General features: G+C 46.2%; 1 protein-coding gene across 1 annotated transcript in view; it reads left to right on the top strand.

Annotated features, from left to right (window-relative positions):
• The window catches only part of RASSF6 (Ras association domain family member 6), a 288183-nt gene that overhangs the window by 202773 nt on the left and 64297 nt on the right, over window positions 1-21113 (top strand). The window contains exon 6 of the mRNA XM_069630785.1: window positions 1673-1851. Coding sequence (XP_069486886.1) covers window positions 1673-1851 — 179 coding nt within the window. The remainder of the gene's footprint in view (window positions 1-1672; window positions 1852-21113) is intronic.

Raw genomic sequence — 21113 nt, forward strand, 5'->3', positions numbered from 1 at the left:
ACTCGCTGCTTCCAATAGGAGGTAAGTAGGGATGTTGGGAAGCTAAAAAATGACAAGGTGATGGAGGGTGGGTGGAAAATGGCAGCGGTGGAACTTAGCCACCTGATTGACTGGCTCCCCCATCAGGGTGCTAATGAGGTTTTCATTCCGCACCAAATCACAACAGTGATATTCTCAGAGTGCATGGGTTTGTCTAGAAGTTGGTATTTTGTGCCCCTGCCTCGAATATCCAGACCTTAGTCTGCAGAAGAGAAAATGAATAGTCCGAAGCTAAGAAGATGGGAACAGAGAAGTAGGTGCTGAGACAGAGGGCAGCGTAGAATGAAATGTTTTGTTGTGGCTTGAGTGAATGTAGGTCCTATTTGATGTAGCATTTATTGACAATGCAGAGAAAAATACATATTCTAATATGTTTTCAATATGGTGAGTGACACAAATTTGAAAAGAAATCGGAACTGACTAAACCAAAGAGGTTTGGATGCATGATGGTCTTGAAATGTGCTCAATCAACCCTTGGCGTATGGTGGCTTATTTGCTCAGGTTTCCATTTAACCTTTACCACAGGGTGAGTGTTGGAGTGGTCATTCTGGGACTGTGAGGCCTGGAGGCCAAGCGTGGGCCAGTCTAAGATAGTCTTGGTCAAAATAAAAATGTTGGTGCACAACAAAAGCTTAGGTAGAGCTAGCTTGGTCTGATTGACACATTCAATATATTGGCAATCTGGCACCCTTAAAAAAGAACTGTTATCGCATTTCATAAGGATAAAGAAGAGCCCCAAATCAAGATGCTGGATTGTGCAATGTAAATTCGGAACGGAAACTCACCAGGGAAGATTGTTTTGTATTAGCACAAAGGCCCCATACATCTGCCGCCACACAAGTGGCGAACGTGGCGAATTCAAATAACCACTTACTGTGAAAGTTCCAAGGCTATCAACAAAGAGTCACCACCCCCCACCACACCAACCCAACCATTTCACCTCACTCTTACGTTTTGCAAATAATCTAAAGCCCTGCCAGCAGGTCGCCCCACACCCCGTGCGGCTCCGATGTACAGGAAAATACAAATACCCGAATGATAAGGGCACAACACCAGGACTGGTGGATGATTTAATATTCTATACGTATTTATATTCTGAGGTTAACCATGTTCTCTAGGTACTGCCCTGATCCACTGCATTTCCATGCAGTTTAGAACTACAGGATGATAAGTACCTGAGTGCACCAGGATAAGGGCCCATACTCTAGTAGTATATGTTATTAAAAAAAAAAATCGAAAACAGAGCCCACAAATCAGATTTGGGAGGGCATATCCACTATGCCAATTCAATGTAGCTACGACGAACAGCTCTGCTGTTAGTTAGTCTTTGATTGGAAGCAATGGATTGCCTCCTGTGATTATTTGTACCTACTCACTGGTAAATTAACCCTAGGGTTATGCGTAACCCTAGGGTTAATTTTATCAACCCAGTGACTGTAAAATCCAGATAGGATTTCAGAATTTTGCTCCTAGAGGTTCACTGCTGATGTGCTGAAAACCGGACTCGATTTTACTATTCCTGGGTCGACTGAGCCCGCCATGATTAACTTAAAGATTCCCATTTTTTCTTCTTCTGAAAAGTAACATTTCGCTAAAGAGAGTACAGTTAACTCCCCTGTTCTTTTCTATCCAGAATTTTCCTGCTATGACACCCTAAGGCCGAAGGCTAGTGAGAACCCCGATTCTCCCTCCCTTTACAGAACAATGAGCGACGCAGCGCTAGTAACAAAAAGGGTGAAGTCCCCAGCAGCCGAGAGGCGTGACCTACAACATCACAGGTTCTCCATCAATGGACATTTCTACAACTACAAGGTACTGCAGGAGCGACACAATATTATTATTATTTTTTTTATGGGTAATAAGCTCTACTAAATTAAAGCAAATGACTTCCATCCTCCCAAAGATTGATATGTCAATGTGTCATGCTTTGTTGCGAAAATGTGTGCTTGATACATATTTTTAAGTATTCAGGAAAAAAGTATAGCATTTAAATCAATACATCTGCCTGGCCTCACTCTTGCAAAGTAAACCAGGTTTAGTTTTCAGAGTTTCGTTCAAAATCTTTCTTAATTGACGATATTCCGAGCATCAACGTTTCTCGATTTTCCCTGTTTTTCTATTCTCTTCATTTAGGGGGAATGAAGGGAGTGAGAGATTGAAAAAGACAGGGAAGCAAGGAAAGGGGAGAGGGAAGCAAGGAAGGGAACGAGGAAAGGAAGCGGGGGAAGAAATGAAGAGAAAGTGAAGGAGGGGAGAGAGGGAAGAAATGAGTAAGATATAGAGGTAAGGAAGAGAGAGAGCGAAGAAAGGAAGTAGAGATAGAGGTAAGAAAGGACAAGAGGGAAGGAAGGTAGAAAGGTGGTAGGAAAGCAGAGATGGAAGGAGGAAGAGGGGCCGGGAGGCAAGAGAGGGAAGGAGGAGAGCAGAGGAAGGAAGGTAACAGATACACGAAGAAAGGAAGGATGGAAGCACAGGAAAGAAGGAAGGAAGGAAGGAGAGTGAAGGAAGAAAGAGTGGGAAGGAAGGGAGTTAGAGGGGGAAGGGATGAAGGGGTAGAAAGGGAGGAGAGAGACAGGGAGGGAATGTTGAAGGGAATGTTGAAGCAAGTGAGGGAACTGAGAGGAAAGGAAAGAAAGATGAACAATGAGGCAAAGCATGGAAAGTCTGGCACAGGCTCAGACCTGGGCTATCTCAGTGTAACACACTCTGTCTGCACAGTACAATTACCCTAGTGTGACATCTATACAAGTTTTCGACTGCTCTACATCAGTGCTGGCAGACATTTTAGGTGTCTGGGTGGATAGCTCCAGAGTAAAAGGCGCTAGTCTCTGATATAAGCTTGCACTTCCCAATTTCCAACCCTGCAGCAGGGGTGACTTAGCCTTTCATCTTTTTGAGGGGGATAAGTCGAGTGCCATTAAATGGGATAATAACACCTCTGCATTCTCCACAAGGCCTTCTGGGGCCTGGGGCCGAAATACCTTCATCTCTCTCTCCCTAAATACCTTTCTTCTCGAGCTCTTCGCTCATCCGCCTCCAACTCCCTCAGGGTCAGCCGCTTCTCCAAGCAACGAGTTGAGGGGTAGATCTCTCTCTGCGGCAGGGGCCTCCCTTTGGAACAGCCTTCCTTCCTCCCTGAAACTTGATGAGAACCATCTCCGGTTGCGGAACCACCTCAAAACCTTCCTCTTTGCTTCTTTGCTTCTACTTTCTCTCCCACTCCCCCTGCTAACTTCCTGATTGAAACTGCACTGAATCTGCACTGGGCCACTCTCACTGATCTCGGTCCCTGGCCCAGCCACTTGCCCCCGGCACTGCCTCCTTGGCAACCCCTGCACCGCGGGACTGTCTCTGTATCCCTACAGCCCCCCTCCCAGCACTTTGTCTGCACTTACCTTGCACTTGCCACCAGCTGGCCCTTTATTTATTTTATCTTATTATTCTACTATCCCATGTACTGCACTTTCCCCACTCCCTTGCCCCTCGCACTTTCCCTTCCCCTCTTCCCATGCACTTGCGCGATCTGAATGACACCAGGCCTAGTAAGATCATTGTCTGTCTTCCCTTTGTCCCCTCTCACTGCCTCATCGCGCCTTGAAACACTTGTGTATAGGCGCATTATAAATGCCATATCATATCATATCATAACATATCATTACAGTACTTAGAAGCAGAAGGAAGCCAGAATGAAGTGCTATATATGAACACAAATGTTTACTGTGTGTACCAGGTTGGTGCTACCCAATAGATAAAGTATGTGCATTTCATGTTATTGGACACTTTCAGATCAGAAGTTCTAGCTATACTCCTATAAATGATTCAACCAACTAGCCTTGCCATCAAATTTAGCATGCCAAATTGCGTTTTGTCATGTTATGCCTATAGATCCTCTTTCCAAAACAGTCTTAAATTGAAATAAGTTGGTACATTAATGTAAAAAAGCAAAATAAATACATCAACTAAATGTAAATAATTTTCAGACAGATTTAGAGTGAGTGTAAGGACAACAGAGATTGTCATACAACCCTGGAGACTCCATCCATGTGCTGCCCAGTAACGTTACGGAGAGAGGCGGAGAATATAAATTATTTGGTGATGTCATGCTCAGGGGTGGGGGATATGATTTAGTGCCTCAAACGCAGGTCACCCAGGGCGATGCGGCAAGTGATAAGATTATCACAAGATGGCCGCGGCCTGCTGCCTAATTCCGCTTGTGTTCAAGAGACGAAAACTCGGGTAAGGTGCATAGGAAATGTTTGTATGATCGATCAACTTATGGTTAAAAACACATGGCCGAACCATAGGGACAATAATATTTCTGACCGAACCATTCCTTTAAGGAAACTTGTGTTCTCTGAATGTTACTAATTCCCATCCCTAGGCAACTCCTATTGCACAAATCAGTCATCTCGCCATGTGCTTACTGGTTAATTGTCATGGAGCACAGGTAGAATGGCATTTAACCTTTTGATTAAACCAAGCTATCCTGATAGAAATTGTTTTGGGAAAATTAGAAATTGTTATGGAAAATGATAAGGAAGGTAATATAGGCCATGAAATTCGCTACCTCCTGTTTATTTGTTTTATTTATTTGTGATTGGCTTCAGGCACGTCATTTCACCAAAATGCCAGGGGTAGCGGAAGTGACATAACACAACCCTTGACCTCTGATGACATCACAGGACATGATGTCATTTGACCCCACCCTCAAGTGATATCCCGGGAAGCGATGGAACACAGCTTTTCACCCCTTGACAAAACAGGAAGTGGCATCACATTGCATTGTTCCTAAGTAGACTACGAAAAATATGATTACGATATCACTGTAATGTGATATACATTTCATACAAGAATGGATCACCATATGCATCGTTAATATCAGTGTGTATAGGCCCATATTACAAAATTACTGTGAACGCAAGCAGACAGCGAAGGCCAAATGATAATGATATGTTATTATATAGCACTTACCCTTACACACTTTATATAGAGCAAACATACATACAATATCACCCAACCTCTGTTGCTACTCAGTTATCAACCTCAGAAGGATGAAAGGCTGAGCTGGCCTCGGTGGGATTCGAACCTGCAACTTGCTGATTACACACACATCGATGCAGCGAGCGATAAACTCACTGAGCTATTTTACCAGCCATAGCTATCTTACTGGCTATAGTAAAATGAGCAATTACATGTCTGAATGTTCTCAAAGTCAGAAAGCAAATTACACGCTGTACTGGATACCAGTAAACTGGTAAGAGATTTAACAGCAGGCCAGTTCATCTGCAGGTCTGGTGCAAAGTTGTCCACCTGTCAAGCCTGCGTGGATCTCCTTTTCAGGCTTCAGAGGTTGGCCTCACATCAGGGTCGGACTGGCACAGAAAATAGGCCAGGACACCCAAGAAAAAGTGCCCCACCCCTCGCCTCTAAAAAGTGGCCACTCCTCGCCTCACGACCCTTGACCTCTGATGACATCACCGGAAGTGATGTCATTTGACCCCACCCGAAAGTGACATCCTGGGAAGCGATGAAACACAGCCTTGCACTCCTTGACAAAAGAGGAAGTGGCATCAAATAGCATTGTTACTACGAAAAACATGGTTATGATTTCACTAATGTGATATACATTTTATACAAGAATGTATCACCATATTTATCATTAATATCTGTGCGTATAGATCCATATTATCAAATTACTGTGAATGCATGCAGACGTCCAAGGCCAAATGATAATATGTTATTGGATCGCACTTACGCTTAAGCTCTTTTTTTATAGAACAAATATGCACACAATATCACCAAAGCTGTGTTGGTACTCATTTATCGACCTCAGAAGGATGAAAGGCTGCTATGCCCATGCTGGAATTCGAACCTACAACCTGTAGATCACACACATCACAGCAGCGAGCGCTCAACCCACTGAGTTATCATATCAGCTATAGTAAATTGAGCAATTACTCTGTAGTGGATACCAATAAACTGGTAACTGAGATTTAACAGCAGATGAGTTAAGTTCACCTGCAGGTCTGGAGCAAAGTTGGCCGCATGCTGCAGCAGCATGTGAATGATGCATGCATCATAATTTATGGTGCACACATCATGCATACAAATCAATCATCAAAGCAAGGTACCATATGTTACCTTGCTTTGATGAATTATGCTGTTGTGGGTGCTTTTTGTTTGTTTCAACCAAAAACTTTTTTTTTCAAACTTTTTTTTTCAAACCGGACCAGGCATGGCTGAAACCGGCCGCCAGCGACTACACATGATTTCGGTCCGGCCACGGGCCGAGTGGCAGATGGGCCAATCCGACCCTGCCTCACATGGCATCCCGTACTCTGGGCACTCGTTACCTCATACATGCAAACAAACATCCTGAACAGCATGCCATGGAGATAGGAAAGACAGACACATTACAACAAGGCATTCATTGTGGCACAATGAAATCAAGGGCCACTTTATGTGATATGGTCAAACATTTCTACACTGTACACATGCTTTTAGGAACAAGGATTTTGTCAAGTGACCGAGGACACCGAGTAGGAATGTCCTGTGATGATCATAACAGAGACAACAACAGAAAAAAACAGCAAAATGCATAGTCCAAAATAAATGCTTATTCTACTGTAAATGCTTTTTGGAAGTTTGTGCTTGCATTGTGAATTTGAGGTATTTAGGAACAGACAAAATCAGTGACGCAACCCATGAAGTGTGCCTGAAATAAACCGTTAATGAGTCTAGCAATTATTGTATAGAATTCCAGAAAGACAAATTATTTGTTATTCCTATTCTTTCTTATTTAGGGTCACGGCTGAAAGTGGTACACTTGTGGAACCCCTTGTATTTTTTTGGCGGGGGCCTGAACAAGAAAGTCAGCCACTCCAGAAATAAAGAGCCACATGGTGCTGGCCCCAGCTCAGGACCCTCTATTTAAAAAACAAAAAAAGATTATTTTTTAGGGTTAGCAAGTGAGAACACAGGGATAGCAAGGGAGACCTCAGGAGTCGCAGGTGCGACCCCTGGTGTCCCCCTAAATGTCATCATGATTGGGTCTTTCCCTGTGATGCCTCGACCAAGGAGGATGTGCCTTTGAACACCCAGGAACCCCTGATGTGCAATCCGACCTGCACTCAATATTGTGGACCGTGTGCCACATCAAGATGGCCGCCACTAAGATGCACCACCTTGTCTGCTTCTGTCTGTTCAAGCAGAAGCACCAGGCAGTACTCTGCGACCTGATTGGGTAAGGCCAACCTCAAATGGGAGTTGATCATCAAGCCGGGAGGCGCAGCTGGGCCCGGCTCTAAGGCCCTGGTCAAAGGTTCAGGCCCTGTCTTTCCCTGTGATGCTTCGACCGAGGAGGATGTGCCTCTGAACATCCAAACACCCCCCATGTGCGATCTGACCTGCACTTACTTTTGTGGACCGTGTTCCACATCAAGATTGCCACCACCGAGATGCACCACCTTGCCTGCTTCTGTCTGTTCAAGAAGAAGCACCAAGCAGTACTCTGCAACCCAATTGGCTAAGCCTGTCCTCAAATGGGAATTGAGCATCAAGCCGGGAGGTGTAGCAGGGCCCGGCTCTAAGGCCCTGGTCAAAGGCTGCAGCCCCTGTCTTTCCCTGTGGTGCCTCGACCGAGGAGGATGTGCCTTTGAACACCCAGGCACCCCCCATGTGCAATCCAACCTGCACTTACTGTTCTGGACCGTGTTCCACTTCAAGATGCCCACCGCCGAGATGCACCACCTTGCCTGCTTCTGTCTGTTCAAGAAGAAGCACCAGGCAGTACTCTGCAACCCGATTGGGTAAGCTTAAACTCAAATGGGAATTGACCTTCAAGCCGGGAGGCGCAACCAGGCCTGCCTCTAAGGCCCTGGTCAAAGGCTGGTACCCCTGTCTTTCTCTGTCTGACCATGGATGCCGTCCACCAACATTGCTGCGCACCAGCAACTGGTGTAAGTCTCCAGCCCTACACCTGCGCTGATGTATCATTCGCCTATATTACAGGCCAAAATGTGACCCAGCCCAGGTAAGAGGCACTCCAGTTCCCTGTACTCAAAATATGCAAGGACCACTTGCCCTTCCAAGACGTCCGATGATTGCCACTTCGTCCAAATCCTCCTTGCCTCACCCACCTCCTATGCTCTAGTTTAGGCGAGGCTACTACCATGGTTGCCAGTGCTCCGTGATTCCGCTGTCACCACTAGCCCGTTGTCTAATGCCACTCCACCTGTGTGCGAAATTGCCAGCCGACACCTGCGGCGCACACCAGTATGGGCAAATGCAATGTCGGACTTCGCTGCAAGCGCATCTGCACAATGGACCCAGCATCCGCAACCTCACACATAACGCCCTTACTCGCTTGTCCAACAACATAGCTGGAATACCATTCCGTCCATCCCCCTATTTCTCCAATCAGCCTCATGCAGCAATTTCCTCTCTAACTGGCCAATACGCCCGACTTTCCCGCTTTATTCAGCCTCATGCTGCACTTGCACATTACCTGGCTGCAACTACTGATTCGGACCCTCTACTGAACCGTGTGCTTCATTTGTATTACCCAACTGTATCTCATACTGATCTTTTTGTATTTATTTGTCTGCATGCCTGTTGTAGCCACGCATAATGAGGCAAGGTTTTGCCAGTACCTGCACTCACATTTATCTTGTCCTTCCTGCTGGTTGTTAATCGACAGTCGTTGTAATTGACCTACTCAGCATGCATATTTATGCAGCCCCTTGCACAATGAGGTGAGGCAGCCTAATATTGTATCTTACCTATTTGACCATGTATATTTGTGTATCCCCTTGCACCATGAGGTAAGGCAGCCTAATACTGTATCTTACCTATTTGACCATCCATATTTACGTAGCCCCTTGCACCAGGACGTGAGGCAGCCTAATATTGTATCTTACCTATTTGACCATGCATATTTGTGCAGGCCCTTGCACCATGAGGTGAGGCAGCCTGATATTGTATCTTACCTATTTGACCATGCATATTTGTGCAGCCCCTTGCACCATGAGGTGAAGCAGCCTAATATTGTATGTTATCTGTTTGACCATGCATATTTGCGCAGCCCCCTGCACCGTGAGGTGAGGCAGCCTAATATTGTATCTTATCTATTTGGCCATGCATATTTGTGTAGCCCCTTGTACCATGAGTTGAGGCAGCCCAATATTGGTATGTATATGCATATTTGTACCGGTACACTAGATGTAGCCCCCCACAACATGAGGTGAGGCCTCAATTGTTTGTACACACTTACCTATTCTGTCTGTAAACAATATGAGTAATCTTGCACTTCTCTAATGTACGAAGCACTTTCTGTAACTAGCACCTAGATGCCTCTGGGTTTTGTGCGCTGAAATAAATGCAAAATAAATAGATACATAAAATAAAATAAGGTACTTTATGTGACATTACAGATGTCACTGTGCTTCTGTGTATTACTTGCAGATACTTCAGGTTGAATATGATATGATATGATAAGTCATTTATAACGCGCCTGTACACAAGTATTTTTAGGTGTGACAATACAAGGGAGGGTAGAGAGATGGGGGACAAGACAAACGATCTTACTAGGCCTTGTGTCATTCAGATTGTGGAAGTGCGAGAACGAGAAGTGCAAGGGGAAATGGATGGGGTGGGTGCAAAGGAGAGGGGAGGGGAAATCAGGGCAGCAATACTCTGAATAAGTGCAGTGAGGGCAGCGCGGCACTGGGTAGTGCAAGGAGAACAAGGGACTATAGGGTTACAGTTACAGTTAGGGTAGCCAAGCAACCAGTCGGTACAGCAGACAGGTTGGTCAGTTAGGTCAGCTGGGGACGGAGAGAGAGAGAGAGCAGAGCAGAAGAGGAACGTTTTGAGCTGCTTCTGATACTTCAGGTGGTCCGGCTCAAGTTTGAGAGGGGCAGGGAGGCCATTCCAGAGGGAGGCACCTGTAGAGGAGGGGGATGTACCCCCCCACTCTCTGCCTGAAGAAGCATCTAACCTTTAGAGAGTTGGAGGTAGCTGAGCAAAGGGCTCGAGAAGGAAGATATTTTGGAAGGGAGCATTGGCTGTAGTGTGGACCTCGGCCCCAGAGAGCCTTGTGGACCATTTGTTTATTTCTTAATTTTATTTCTTATATCGCGCAACATGCCCCTGGGCCTCAGGGCGCACAAGTAACAAGACAAGATGAACATACAAATATCAGAGCTAAGGACGATAAGGACAGAGAGAAAGGGAGAAGGAGAGCCTTAAACGGGAGGAGCCTATTTATGGCCTGTTAAACAGGTAGGTTTTGACTGTTGTTTTAAATGCCAGCAGGGAATTCCAGGTTCTGATTGTTAATGGAAAGCATTCCAGGCTTTAGGGGCCTGTACTGGAAAGCTAACGCCTCCAAATTTAGCCAGCAAGAAGGAAGGCTGTTTGAATTTGTACTTGTCACTAGAGCGGAGGGATCATAGTGGTCGATCAACCGTAAGCCTTTCTGAGGGATAAGCGGGGGCAGTCGAGGTACAGCATTTATAAGCTAGTGCCAGAGAGCTTACGGAGATCAAAGACTGCTCGCACTGCATTGTTCTGTGTGGTCTGGAGGGCTACCAGGTTTGTTCGTGTTATCCCACTCAGGAGACTATTACAATAGTCAAGTCTTGAGTTGACTAGGGCAGATGCTATGGTGGATCTATTGTTGAGTGAGATGTAGGGCCTGATTTGGTTGAGTGGCCTTACCACGTAGCCACATGACGCGCGTGTGTGTGACACATGAGTCTTCATGTTAAGTGCTGAATCTAGATGGATTCTTAGGGTTTTGGCACTATCTGAGACCTTAATCTGATTGTTTGCAATATTGAAATGTGTGTAGGATGCATCGAGTTTCTTAAGTCTCTGCCTGGTAGCCACAATAAGCTCTGTCTTAGTGTCATTCAAAGCCCAGGAATTTAAGGCCACCCATGATTGTATTGTGGCATAGACACTATTCAGGATGTCAGAGTCCTTATCATGATTGCCTACAAGTTCAAATACCATCTGAGTGTCATCAGCATAGTTGATGTACTTGACACCCAGGTGGTCCAGTAGGTCAAGCAGTGGCCGAATATAGATATTAAAAAGAGATGGCGAAATGCAGGATCCCTGTGGGACTCCCGCATTAACGACATCTGGAGATGATTGGACATTGTCCACTGCCACTCTTGAAAGTCGAGGAAGGAGGACATCCAGTCTGATGCCTTGGTGGAACAGCCCGCTATATTCTTTAACCGATCAACAAGAATGGAATGATAGACCAAGTCAAAGGCCGCAGAGGGATCCAGCAGCATCAGTAATGCTGGGCTCCCACTTTCAATTATGCCAGTCAGAGTTGTTTTGCGGTCCAAGAGGGATGTTTCCATCCCATGCCTTGCTCTGAATACAGACTGATGAGTGCCTAGGATGTTGTTTGTTTTAAGAAAATCCTGAAACTGTTGGTAGGCCACCTTGTCCAGGATTGTGAGCAAAAAAGGTATGTTGGTTATGAGACAATAGTTCTTTGCTAGGGAGGCATCCAAGGAACTATTCTTCAGTAAGGGGGTGACCCACACCTCCTTAAGCAAAGGAGGAACTATGCCCTCACTAAATGAGTGATTGACCATTTTCATGATCCAAGGTGTCAAAAAAGGAAGTGATTCCTTAAGGAGGGTGGCTGGGCAGATGTCTCCCTTGCATGCCGTAGGTTTAGGGTTAGTGACTATTTCAAAGATTTCTGCTTCTGTACATTGTTTGAAGCTATATTCTGGTATCTGGGGCCTGGTATTAATGATGTTAGGAGGCATGTCGTCTGATATGGCGCTCAGCTTCAGTTGCTGTATTTTTTCCTGATGACCGAGCAATTTTATTTGAAAATTCGTCTTGGTTCATTTAGCACCAGGCTGAGTCTTGAGTGATGGCCTGTTTATTGACATTTTTTCCTTCGATTACCTTCAACACTCTGAATAGCTTGCTAGAGCTAGATTTAGCATTACTAATCCTAGAGTTGTAATATTTACATTTTGCCTCAGTAATGGTCACTTTGACATTTTTAACTGCAGCTTGGTAGTTTGTAAGGGTCTGAGTTGAGGGATTTTTCCACCATTCTTTTTCTAGGGCCCTTTTCTTTGTTCGTGATTGAAGTACTTCTTCATTAAACCATGTATTCTTTAAGGTTTTGGGTTTAATTCATTTATTCTTTTCTGGGGCTAAGGTTTCTATAGCCGCCGATATGATGGATGACAAATGAGTGACCAGAACAGTGACATTTTCCAGTGACTAAGGGGGAAGCAAATTCATTTCCAGAAAGGAATTGAATGGGGATTGAGTCACATTCTTAAAGTTGTGGCTCATTTTATGGCTTCTTGGCAATGTGTCCAGACGAACAGGTGCCTCAGGCAGACATACTGTAAAGTTTATCAAATAATGGTCAGACCATGGACATTTAGAAGAAGTGGGGTTCAGAACGTCCAACTGGTGTGTCAGAACCCAATCGATGGTATGCCCATTCCTACGTGTGGGTTAGGCCTGCAGGGAACATAGTTCCACTACTTCTTTTTGTACACTTCGACCACTGATTTTATCCAATGCGTATGTAGTTAACTGCATTCAGTAATGAGAGTAATGGGTTGGCTGGTTTATCAAGTGTGTCCTCTGCCCAGTAGTTAAAGTCACCTAAGATAATAATTCGTGACTTGGGCTTAGTTAGACTGTTGAGGAGAGCCAGACATTGTTCCTCAAAAAGTGTCATGTTTGTAGGTGGTCTATAGATGGTTAGAACAATGATAGTGACCTTCTGATTGATTTTTATTTTTACAAGCAGGCTTTCACAGTGATCTATACCAGTATGGTCTACAACATGCCAGTCCAATTGCTTTTGACCAATAGTGCCACTCCGCCTCCTCTCTTTTCAGTCCTATCTGCCTGAAAGATGTTATAGTGCGGTGGAACTGCAGATGAGGTGGCAAAGTTAGTGGCGTCATTCAGCCATGTCTCAGTGAGACCTAGAATATCAATGGTGGATGTGGCAAGATAGTCTTCTACCTCTGCTCCATGTTAAATTAAGGAGCATGTGTTGAGGAGTGCCATATTAAGAACTGATGGTAGTGGAGCTTGTGATGCTGGAAATGCATTGGAGGGTTATGGCCTCCATGTCCTTGTCCTGTACTCTCTTATCACGTGTGTTCTGTGTTGTTTTCTGCACAGGAGTCCATGTGGGACTCCTGGCAGTGCAGCTCTTCCTATTTTTTGTTTTAGTGAACAGAGACCCTTGGGATACCCTTATCGCACCCATGGATGGGGGTACAACCCTGTACCCCTAATGTATGTTGTTGGGCACCTGTGTGTGGCCCAGAGAGCAGAGTATGGGCTGGTGGCTGCTTCATGCTGAATTTGTCAGGTGCTCTGAGTAGCCTGCATTTTGGGATACCCAAGCCCTGCCATAGGAATCAGTGGATTCCTGATAGAAGGCAAGATGGCCCCTGTGGCCTCTTGGTTTCTATTACCTGTTACCTTGTTTTCCCAAAGTCCTGGGATGCCCTGATTCTGTCCCTTCCCCTGAATGGCCATATATGGTATTGTGGAGCCTTCCCAGTGACTGTATGTTGTGGGTACACCCTTGGGGTGGGACCTGGGTGAATGGACTGTGTCACCAATATGCATTCCATGTTAGGGGTGTCTGGTTTCTGTGTGTATGACACAAAGACTGAGGCAGCCCTGCCTGAAACTGACATGAATGCAGTGTGTGTGCTGAAAGGCTGTGTGTTTGCCCGAATCCACATTCCTTGTTATGGGTGTCTGGGTGGAAGTGAATGGCCTGAATGCACTGTGAGCCTGATTGGCTGTCTGCCTGCATGAATGCCCTTCTGACTGATTGGCCAACTGAGCTTCTCTCAGCAGTGTGAATGAGGGACAGATGTGTTTATCTGGGGGCCTCTCACCAATATTGTTCAGAGCTGAAGTTGAAATTTGAAGCTGCTTATCCTTGAAGCCCAGCTGGAAGAATAAGAATTGCTGCTGCTTTCCTTTGACCCGATCCGAAAGCTGTTGATCTGTCGAGGACTGATCCGAGAGAGGACCTGGCTAGGAGACCTCTCCCTGAGCTATGAGGGGGAACATCATGCAGAAGCTGATCTTCATTGATGCACCCTGGAAACCAGTCCCGAAAGGCTGTTAACCGGAGATGGGGTCCAACGAGAAATCTGAAGTAAAGCACTCAGACATCAAGGCCGTCTAAGTCCATTGACGTCAAAGTCCATTGTCATCGACCGGGGTTCGGAAGATTTCCGTAACCGCTCGAAGCCAGTCGAGTCGTGTTGCCCAGAAGCGGGGACAGCTTAATGCTGTGCTGCTTGACGACTGGAGCCGCAACGCTCAGTGAGACCTAGAATATCAATGGTGGATGTGACAAGATAGTCTTCTACCTCTGCTCCATGTTAAATTAAGGAGCATGTGTTGAGGAGTGCCATATTAAGAACTGATGGTAGTGGAGCTTGTGATGCTGGAAATGCATTGGAGGGTTATGGCCTCCATGTCCTTGTCCTGTACTCTCTTATCACATGTGTTCTGTGTTATTGTCTGCACAGGATTCCATGCGGGACTCCTAGCAGTGCAGCTCTTCCTCTTTTTGGTTGTGGTGAACAGAGACCCTTGGGATACCCTTATGGCACCCAGAGATGGGGGTACAACCCCATACCCCTAGTGTATGTTTTTGGGCACCTGTGTGTGGCCCACAGGGCAGGGCAGGGGCTGGTGGCAGCTCCATGCTGAATTTGGCAGGTGCCCTGAGTATCCTCTATTTTGGGATAACCAGGCCCTGCCATAGGAATCAGTGGATTCCTGATAGAAGGCAAGATGGCCCCTGTGGCCTCTTGTTTTCTATTACCTGTTACCTTGTTTTCCCAAAGTCCTGGTAAGCCCTGACTCTGTCCCTTCCATCTATGGTATTGTGGGGAAGTCTTTCCAGTGACTGTATGTTGTGAGTACACCCTTGGGGTGGGACCTGGGTGAATGGAGTGTGTGACCAAAATGTATTCCATTTTATGGGTGTCTGGATTCTGTGTGTGTGACACAAACAATGAGACAGCCCTGCCAGAAACTGAAATGAATGCAGTGTGGTGTGCTGAAAGGCTGGGTGCTCGCCCCAATCCACATTCCTTATTATGGGTGTCTGGGTGGAAGTGAATGGCCTGAATGCACTGTGAGCCTGATTGGCTGGCTGCCTGCATGCATGCCCTTCTGACTGATTGGCTGACTGAGCTTGGCTAAGCAGTGTGAATGAGGGACAGATGTGTATATCTGGGGGCCTCTCACTTACCAATATTGTTCAGAAGCTGAAGTTGAAACTTGAAGCTGCTTATCCTTGAAGCCTAGCTAGAAGAAGAAGAATTGCTGCTGCTTTCCTTCAAACCGATCCGAAAGCTGTGAAGTCTGTTGAGGACTGATCCGAGAGAGGACTTGGCTAGGAGACCTCTCACGAGCTACGAGGGAACATCATGCAGAAGCTATTCTTCATCGAGGCACCCTGAAATCCAGTCTCGAAAGGACGTCGACCGGATAGGGGGTCCGCCGAGAAATCTGAAGTAAAGCACCCAGACATTGTGCCCGTTGAGCAGGGTTCTGAAGATTTCCGTAACCGCTGGAAGCCAGTTGAGTCGTGTTTCCCAGAAGTGGGGACAGCTTGACGCCTTGCTGCTCGATGACCAGAGCTGCAATGCTGCACCGTTGCCTAAGAACATTTAAACGAAGGGCTCCCTTGCCATCACCGTGGACCACTTTGTCCCGCCGGAGAAAGTAGAGGTTGTCTATAACCGAGGAGAATATGTTGGTGGGTTTCCCGCCACCCGAAGTCCACAAAGATGCAGACAAGTGAAGATCCAAAGTCCAGCCATGGTCGAGTCTCGATCGATGACGCCAACATCTGATGCAGACCCTCGACGCCCTACTGCCTGGCCTATGTTCCTCATTGAGTCTTCTTTGTGGCACCAAACTCTTTGCATCTAGGTGCACCGCATGCCTCATCTTCCCAGGACGTCCTCGAATGATCGTCGCCAAGCACCGCTAAGGTCGAAGCTGCCGTCTCGATGCCAGTGTTCACATTTCTTCGAGGAATCTCGACACCCTGTGGCTCTTGCTTTAAAGGCAGTCCATCCTTGAGGGATCCGTCAATGAACTGTCGAAGAAACTCTGTTTGCTCAGGGAATTTGGGGTAGTGGAACATTTTTAACCAGGAAATGGTTAAAACATAAATGGACTGGGCTAGTTAATACTCTTTGTTGCAGGTTGCACAGGTGGGGGGAATCCTCACTCAGAACTGTGCCTTGGTAGAAGTGGAAAACATTATGCCATTGTTTAACTTAACTTGCCTTCCTTTCTATGTCCTATGCTGATACACATTACTGTTTGATTTGAATGCCATTAGAAACTGTCAGCAGTTGGAGCATTTTAAAGGGGTCGCTAGTTAAGAGTGGTACCACATAGACATTGTATAAATTTGCCATATTAGATTTGCTAAAGTACAAAGTGTGTTATTAATTGTATATATATATATATGTTCAAAATACTGCCACTCTCATGCAGAAGATTCAAGCTGCACTCTCCACAGTGTTTGTTAGGCAAAAACCGTCCCAATTGGAACAAAAAATGCTGCCGGATCCACACCTTGTTAGCCAAAATTACCTTCCTTTATTTTTCTTGCAGGGAAAATCGTACAATACAATAACATGGAAATCCTTTAAAATCCAAGACGACCAAAATACACAGGTCCTCCCAAGTGCAGCAATCAGTTTGCTGAGGCGTTCACGCGTTCCGCGGCCAACTCGCCACTTGTTCACAACGATTTGCCTCATTGTCAAACAAACATTTAAAAAGACATGAAAGCGAGGCAGCCCAAGAAAATAGGGTGTAAACACAGTCGAAGGACTGGTTTTCTTAGGATGCTGCAGTTCCAAAGATAACATGTCAGCCATATTGGCCTAGTGTTTTAGGTAAGTGACAAACAGATTTTTACTTACTGCGAGTGTCAGTCCTATACATGCATAGTGAGGTACTTACAATCATTGTATAATTCCACACAGCATATTACATTAAGGTGCATTGATACTCTTGACATTCTTTTAGTATTGCGGCTGATAGATAATAAGGCGTCTTACCATATGTCTAGTTGAAGGACAACATCAACGCCAGTACCCATGGAGCTTTTTACATATTGCAAATTTACAAAACATTTTACATGGGAATTATTAATGTATTTAGGCAATCTATTGTTGAAAGTAAAGTGCTTAGTGCATTAGCAGCATGTTATATGAACGGTAAAGTGCAAAGTGCCATGTAACATTTAGCGTCTAGTCATTCTAGCTTCTCTTTAGCGCTGTGGTTGGATCGCATATCTAAATGTAACCCGGTTGCCTGGTGCATACCGGGCAACCCTTGTAGAACGTAAAGTACATAGTGCAAAACTGCATCAATTACCGTGTTACTTATAGTTTCATCAATTTAATCTGTAAAGTGCGTCGTGCTGTAGCAGCATGTTGCCATTATTTCACAATTCCAACTTAATACCAGCTCAACCAATGTTCAACTACCAATACAGTGCATAGTGCAAATCATGATAGTACGTTGTGTCCTACCTATCTTGCGAATGCCCCAATAAATAGATTATTGTACTCGCATTAAACTGATGCTCGTCAGCATAATCACCAAATCATTTTACATGGGAATTGCAGTGTCCTTTCGTGACCCCTATTGCCCCTCCTCTTTCACAGTCATTTAATTCATTCAGTATAATAGACATTAGTGCAAAAAGAAACAATCACCTAAAAAACATTAAAAATTTAAAACCTTAAAACCTTAATTGTAACTGTTAAAACATTGTTGGTGTTAGTACTGTTACGATTCACCATCAACACATCTTGTTGCTTTGTAATCTTTCAAACCGGATACTGGGGAACTAACAGAATACTCAGGAGAGGTTTCTCTTTTATATTAAGTGAGGGACTCTAATACCTATACGCCTATTTCCCCTTTGAATAGTTGGTAAATTTATAAACCCCAGGGAAGCATGGGAGTTTGTTTAGCACCCCAGAAAAGTATACAACTCTTCATTGATATTGTGTCCATCGGGTTGTTTGCTTTCAAAGTCCAAGATACAGCGGGTTTCTTTTTGTCTTAACAGTTTCTCCTTGTTTCCCCCCTCGGGCCCATTTCAATTTTGTGTAGTCCAAAGAAGCTAAAATTCTCAATATTACTTTGGTGACAATCAGAGAAATGTTTAGCCATGGGGTAATTGGCATCGTTGTGCAGAATTGCACGCACATGTTGTTGGATACGAATTTTAAGTTTACACTTCGTGCTGCCAATATACCATTTTTGGCAGGGACAAGTAATAACGTAAACCACATGATCAGATTCACATGCGATCCTTTGTGGGATCCATGTTTTTTGGCCTCTCATCGGGTGTGTAAATGCTTCACAATTTATTGCATATTTGCAAATATTGCACCTAGTGCATTTATGGAACCCCTTCTTTTTCATGGTCAACCAGTTGGTTTGTATCTTAGATTCATCTTTGGACATGAAACTCTGGACCAGGATTTCTTTAAAGGATCTATTTATTCTAAAGCTTATCTGTGGGTGACTTTTAAGATTTTTAGCGAGGTCTGGGTCTGCTGTAAGAATATTCCAATGTTTTTGCAAAATGTGTCGAATTGTTTTGGCTTCTCTGTCAAAAGTGAGGATAACCCTGGTATTGTTCTTTTCTTCCTCTGTTTCCTCTTTTTTGTTATGGCAGCTTGTTAGTAAGGTGTGTCTCTCTAGCTGTCTAACTTTCAGAAAAGCCCTTTCAATGACTCGCTTCGGATACATCTCTCGTTGAAAACCAGCGGCTGTGATCTTGCTTTCTTTATCATATGCTTCCAAGGTGGTGTTATTCCGTCTTAGTCTTACAAATTCACCATAGGGGGCACTCCAAATCAAACTCTTTGGGTGTCCATTCTGTGCATGTAGTGGTGTGTTTGAGCCCACCTTTTTCCTATGTAATTCGCACGTGATTTTGTTGTTCACTATTCTTACATATATATTTCTCCAGCATGGGGTCTGGCATGGATTCACATGCTCATGAATATTCCCCGTCGTCAGGCTGGGAATCCTCGGTAAAGAAAAAATCAGTATCAGTTTTGTTTCTGATCTGTCTTTCTTAGTAGTAACCAATCTCTGGGTCATACTGCCCCCAGCCAACGACTGCCCTCTCCCTAAGCCCCGCCTCTGGCAGCCATCCTCAGATTTTTACCGCATGCTCAAGTGTTGGGAGTCCTTGTGCTTTAGCTCTCGAGTTTTTGCTGCGTTTTCGCGCTTTTTCAGGAGATTTTCTCATTTTTTTCGGTTTAATCGAGCCTCAAGCTCCACCGTTTCTACTTAACGGGGACCCATTTCGGAATTCTTCTAAGCCCCTCAAGGATCAGGTTTTCGTCGAGTTTACGCTTCTTGGAGGATTCCAGAAGATCTGCGGCCTACCTCAACGGACATGGTTCAGGACAAGGGAAGCTCGACGCCCGGATCCAATCTGTTCAGGTGCTGCCCTGGATGCAGATTACAAAACGTTTTCAAGGAGGACGAGCATTTGCAATGTCTCTACTGCCTTCATGAGGACAAGACGCACGTGGAGAAGGACTGTGCGTTCTGCAAGAACCTTTCACAACGGACCAAACAAGATCGTCGTTCCCGCCTCGCCGCCTGGCTGGAGAAGGGCACAGCAGGTGAGAAGGCGAAGAAAAAGTCTGAGCGGGCTTCTAAGTCCTGTGAGGGCGCCCCGGCGATGGAGGCCCAACAGAAGGCCAAGCACCGCGAGTCCGCGGGCACCGGGAGGGCCGAGAGGTCGGGCTCTTCAGCTGCCAGGCAGGGCGCCACTTCCCTGGCACGTTCAACCACGAGCCAGCGCTCTGGTTCGGGGAAGAGGAAGTCCGAGAACCGGGGTAAGCTGCTGGAGCGGCCCTGGTCGATCTCGAAGGGGGAGCGAGGCGCTGACCCTCCCCCCAAGGCAAAGGCTCAGGACGCACCTAAGGTGGTGAGGGCTTTGATCCAGCTGGCAAAGGCCTCTATCGAAGTGGTCGCTGCGACCCTGGCAAAGCCGGCTGAGACTACGCCAGTGGAAACGTCCTCTGGGCCCAGAGTATCCCTACCACCGCGGAGGGAATCCTCTTTCCAGCCCATCGTTAAGACCCCCGTGAAGTCCCTGGCGGAAAAAGAGGGGGGGGCGGTGGCCATTACAGACTGGTGACGAAGAGGGCCCAGTGGGGCAGCCATCCCGTCCGTCGCAGCCATTACACGAGCCCCAGGATAGCTCGGCGGCCATTTTGTTGGCGATCCAATCCTTGTGTACCGAGATAAGGACGAGATTACCACGGACCCTGACAGAGGATCCAGAACCGGGCCTGTCGGGAAACCCTCCGAACATGCGGAGGAGAGTCCACCCCTCTCCGCCCTTCGTGCCTGCGAGGTCTTTGGACCCCTCACCCCCCTCGCCGGACCCTAGAGAGGATACGGCGACGGATACAGCGATGGGGACGGACAACGACGGCGGCGATGACACAGCGGACATCCCGTCATCACCCCCCCCCTCGGGCTTCTCCAGCCGACGAAATTGGCTCCTTTCATTCCATGATAACCAGGGCATCCGAGCTCTTCCAGCTCTGCCCTGATGAACAAAAAAAGGAAGGGTTTCTCTACCAACGACGAGAGGCCAAGAGGAATACGGTCCTCGCGGTGCCTTTGCTCGACAACATCTGGGACGAGGAGCTTGCTGTCCTCAAGAACCCTTCCACGACACCCGCCAAGAGGGACAGGTACGAAAAGAAGTACCGAGTCCCTGATGCCGCCCCCTTGTGCCTCAGGGCCCAGCCCACGCCGGACTCTGTCGTCTCGGCAGCGGCTAAGAAGAAAGCAGCGGGTGCGGCGGCTTCAACTTCCACTTCCCCACCGGACAGCGAGGGCAAGAAGTTGGACTCCATGGGACGACGATTAAAGCGGCCAATGCCTTAGCGATCATGGCCCGCTATGACAGGGAGCTCTGGTTCAAGATAGCTCCCCTG

This window comes from Ambystoma mexicanum, chromosome 6q, assembly GCF_040938575.1.
Source record: "Ambystoma mexicanum isolate Mex_15411 chromosome 6q, UKY_AmexF1_1, whole genome shotgun sequence".
NCBI lineage: Eukaryota > Metazoa > Chordata > Amphibia > Caudata > Ambystomatidae > Ambystoma > Ambystoma mexicanum.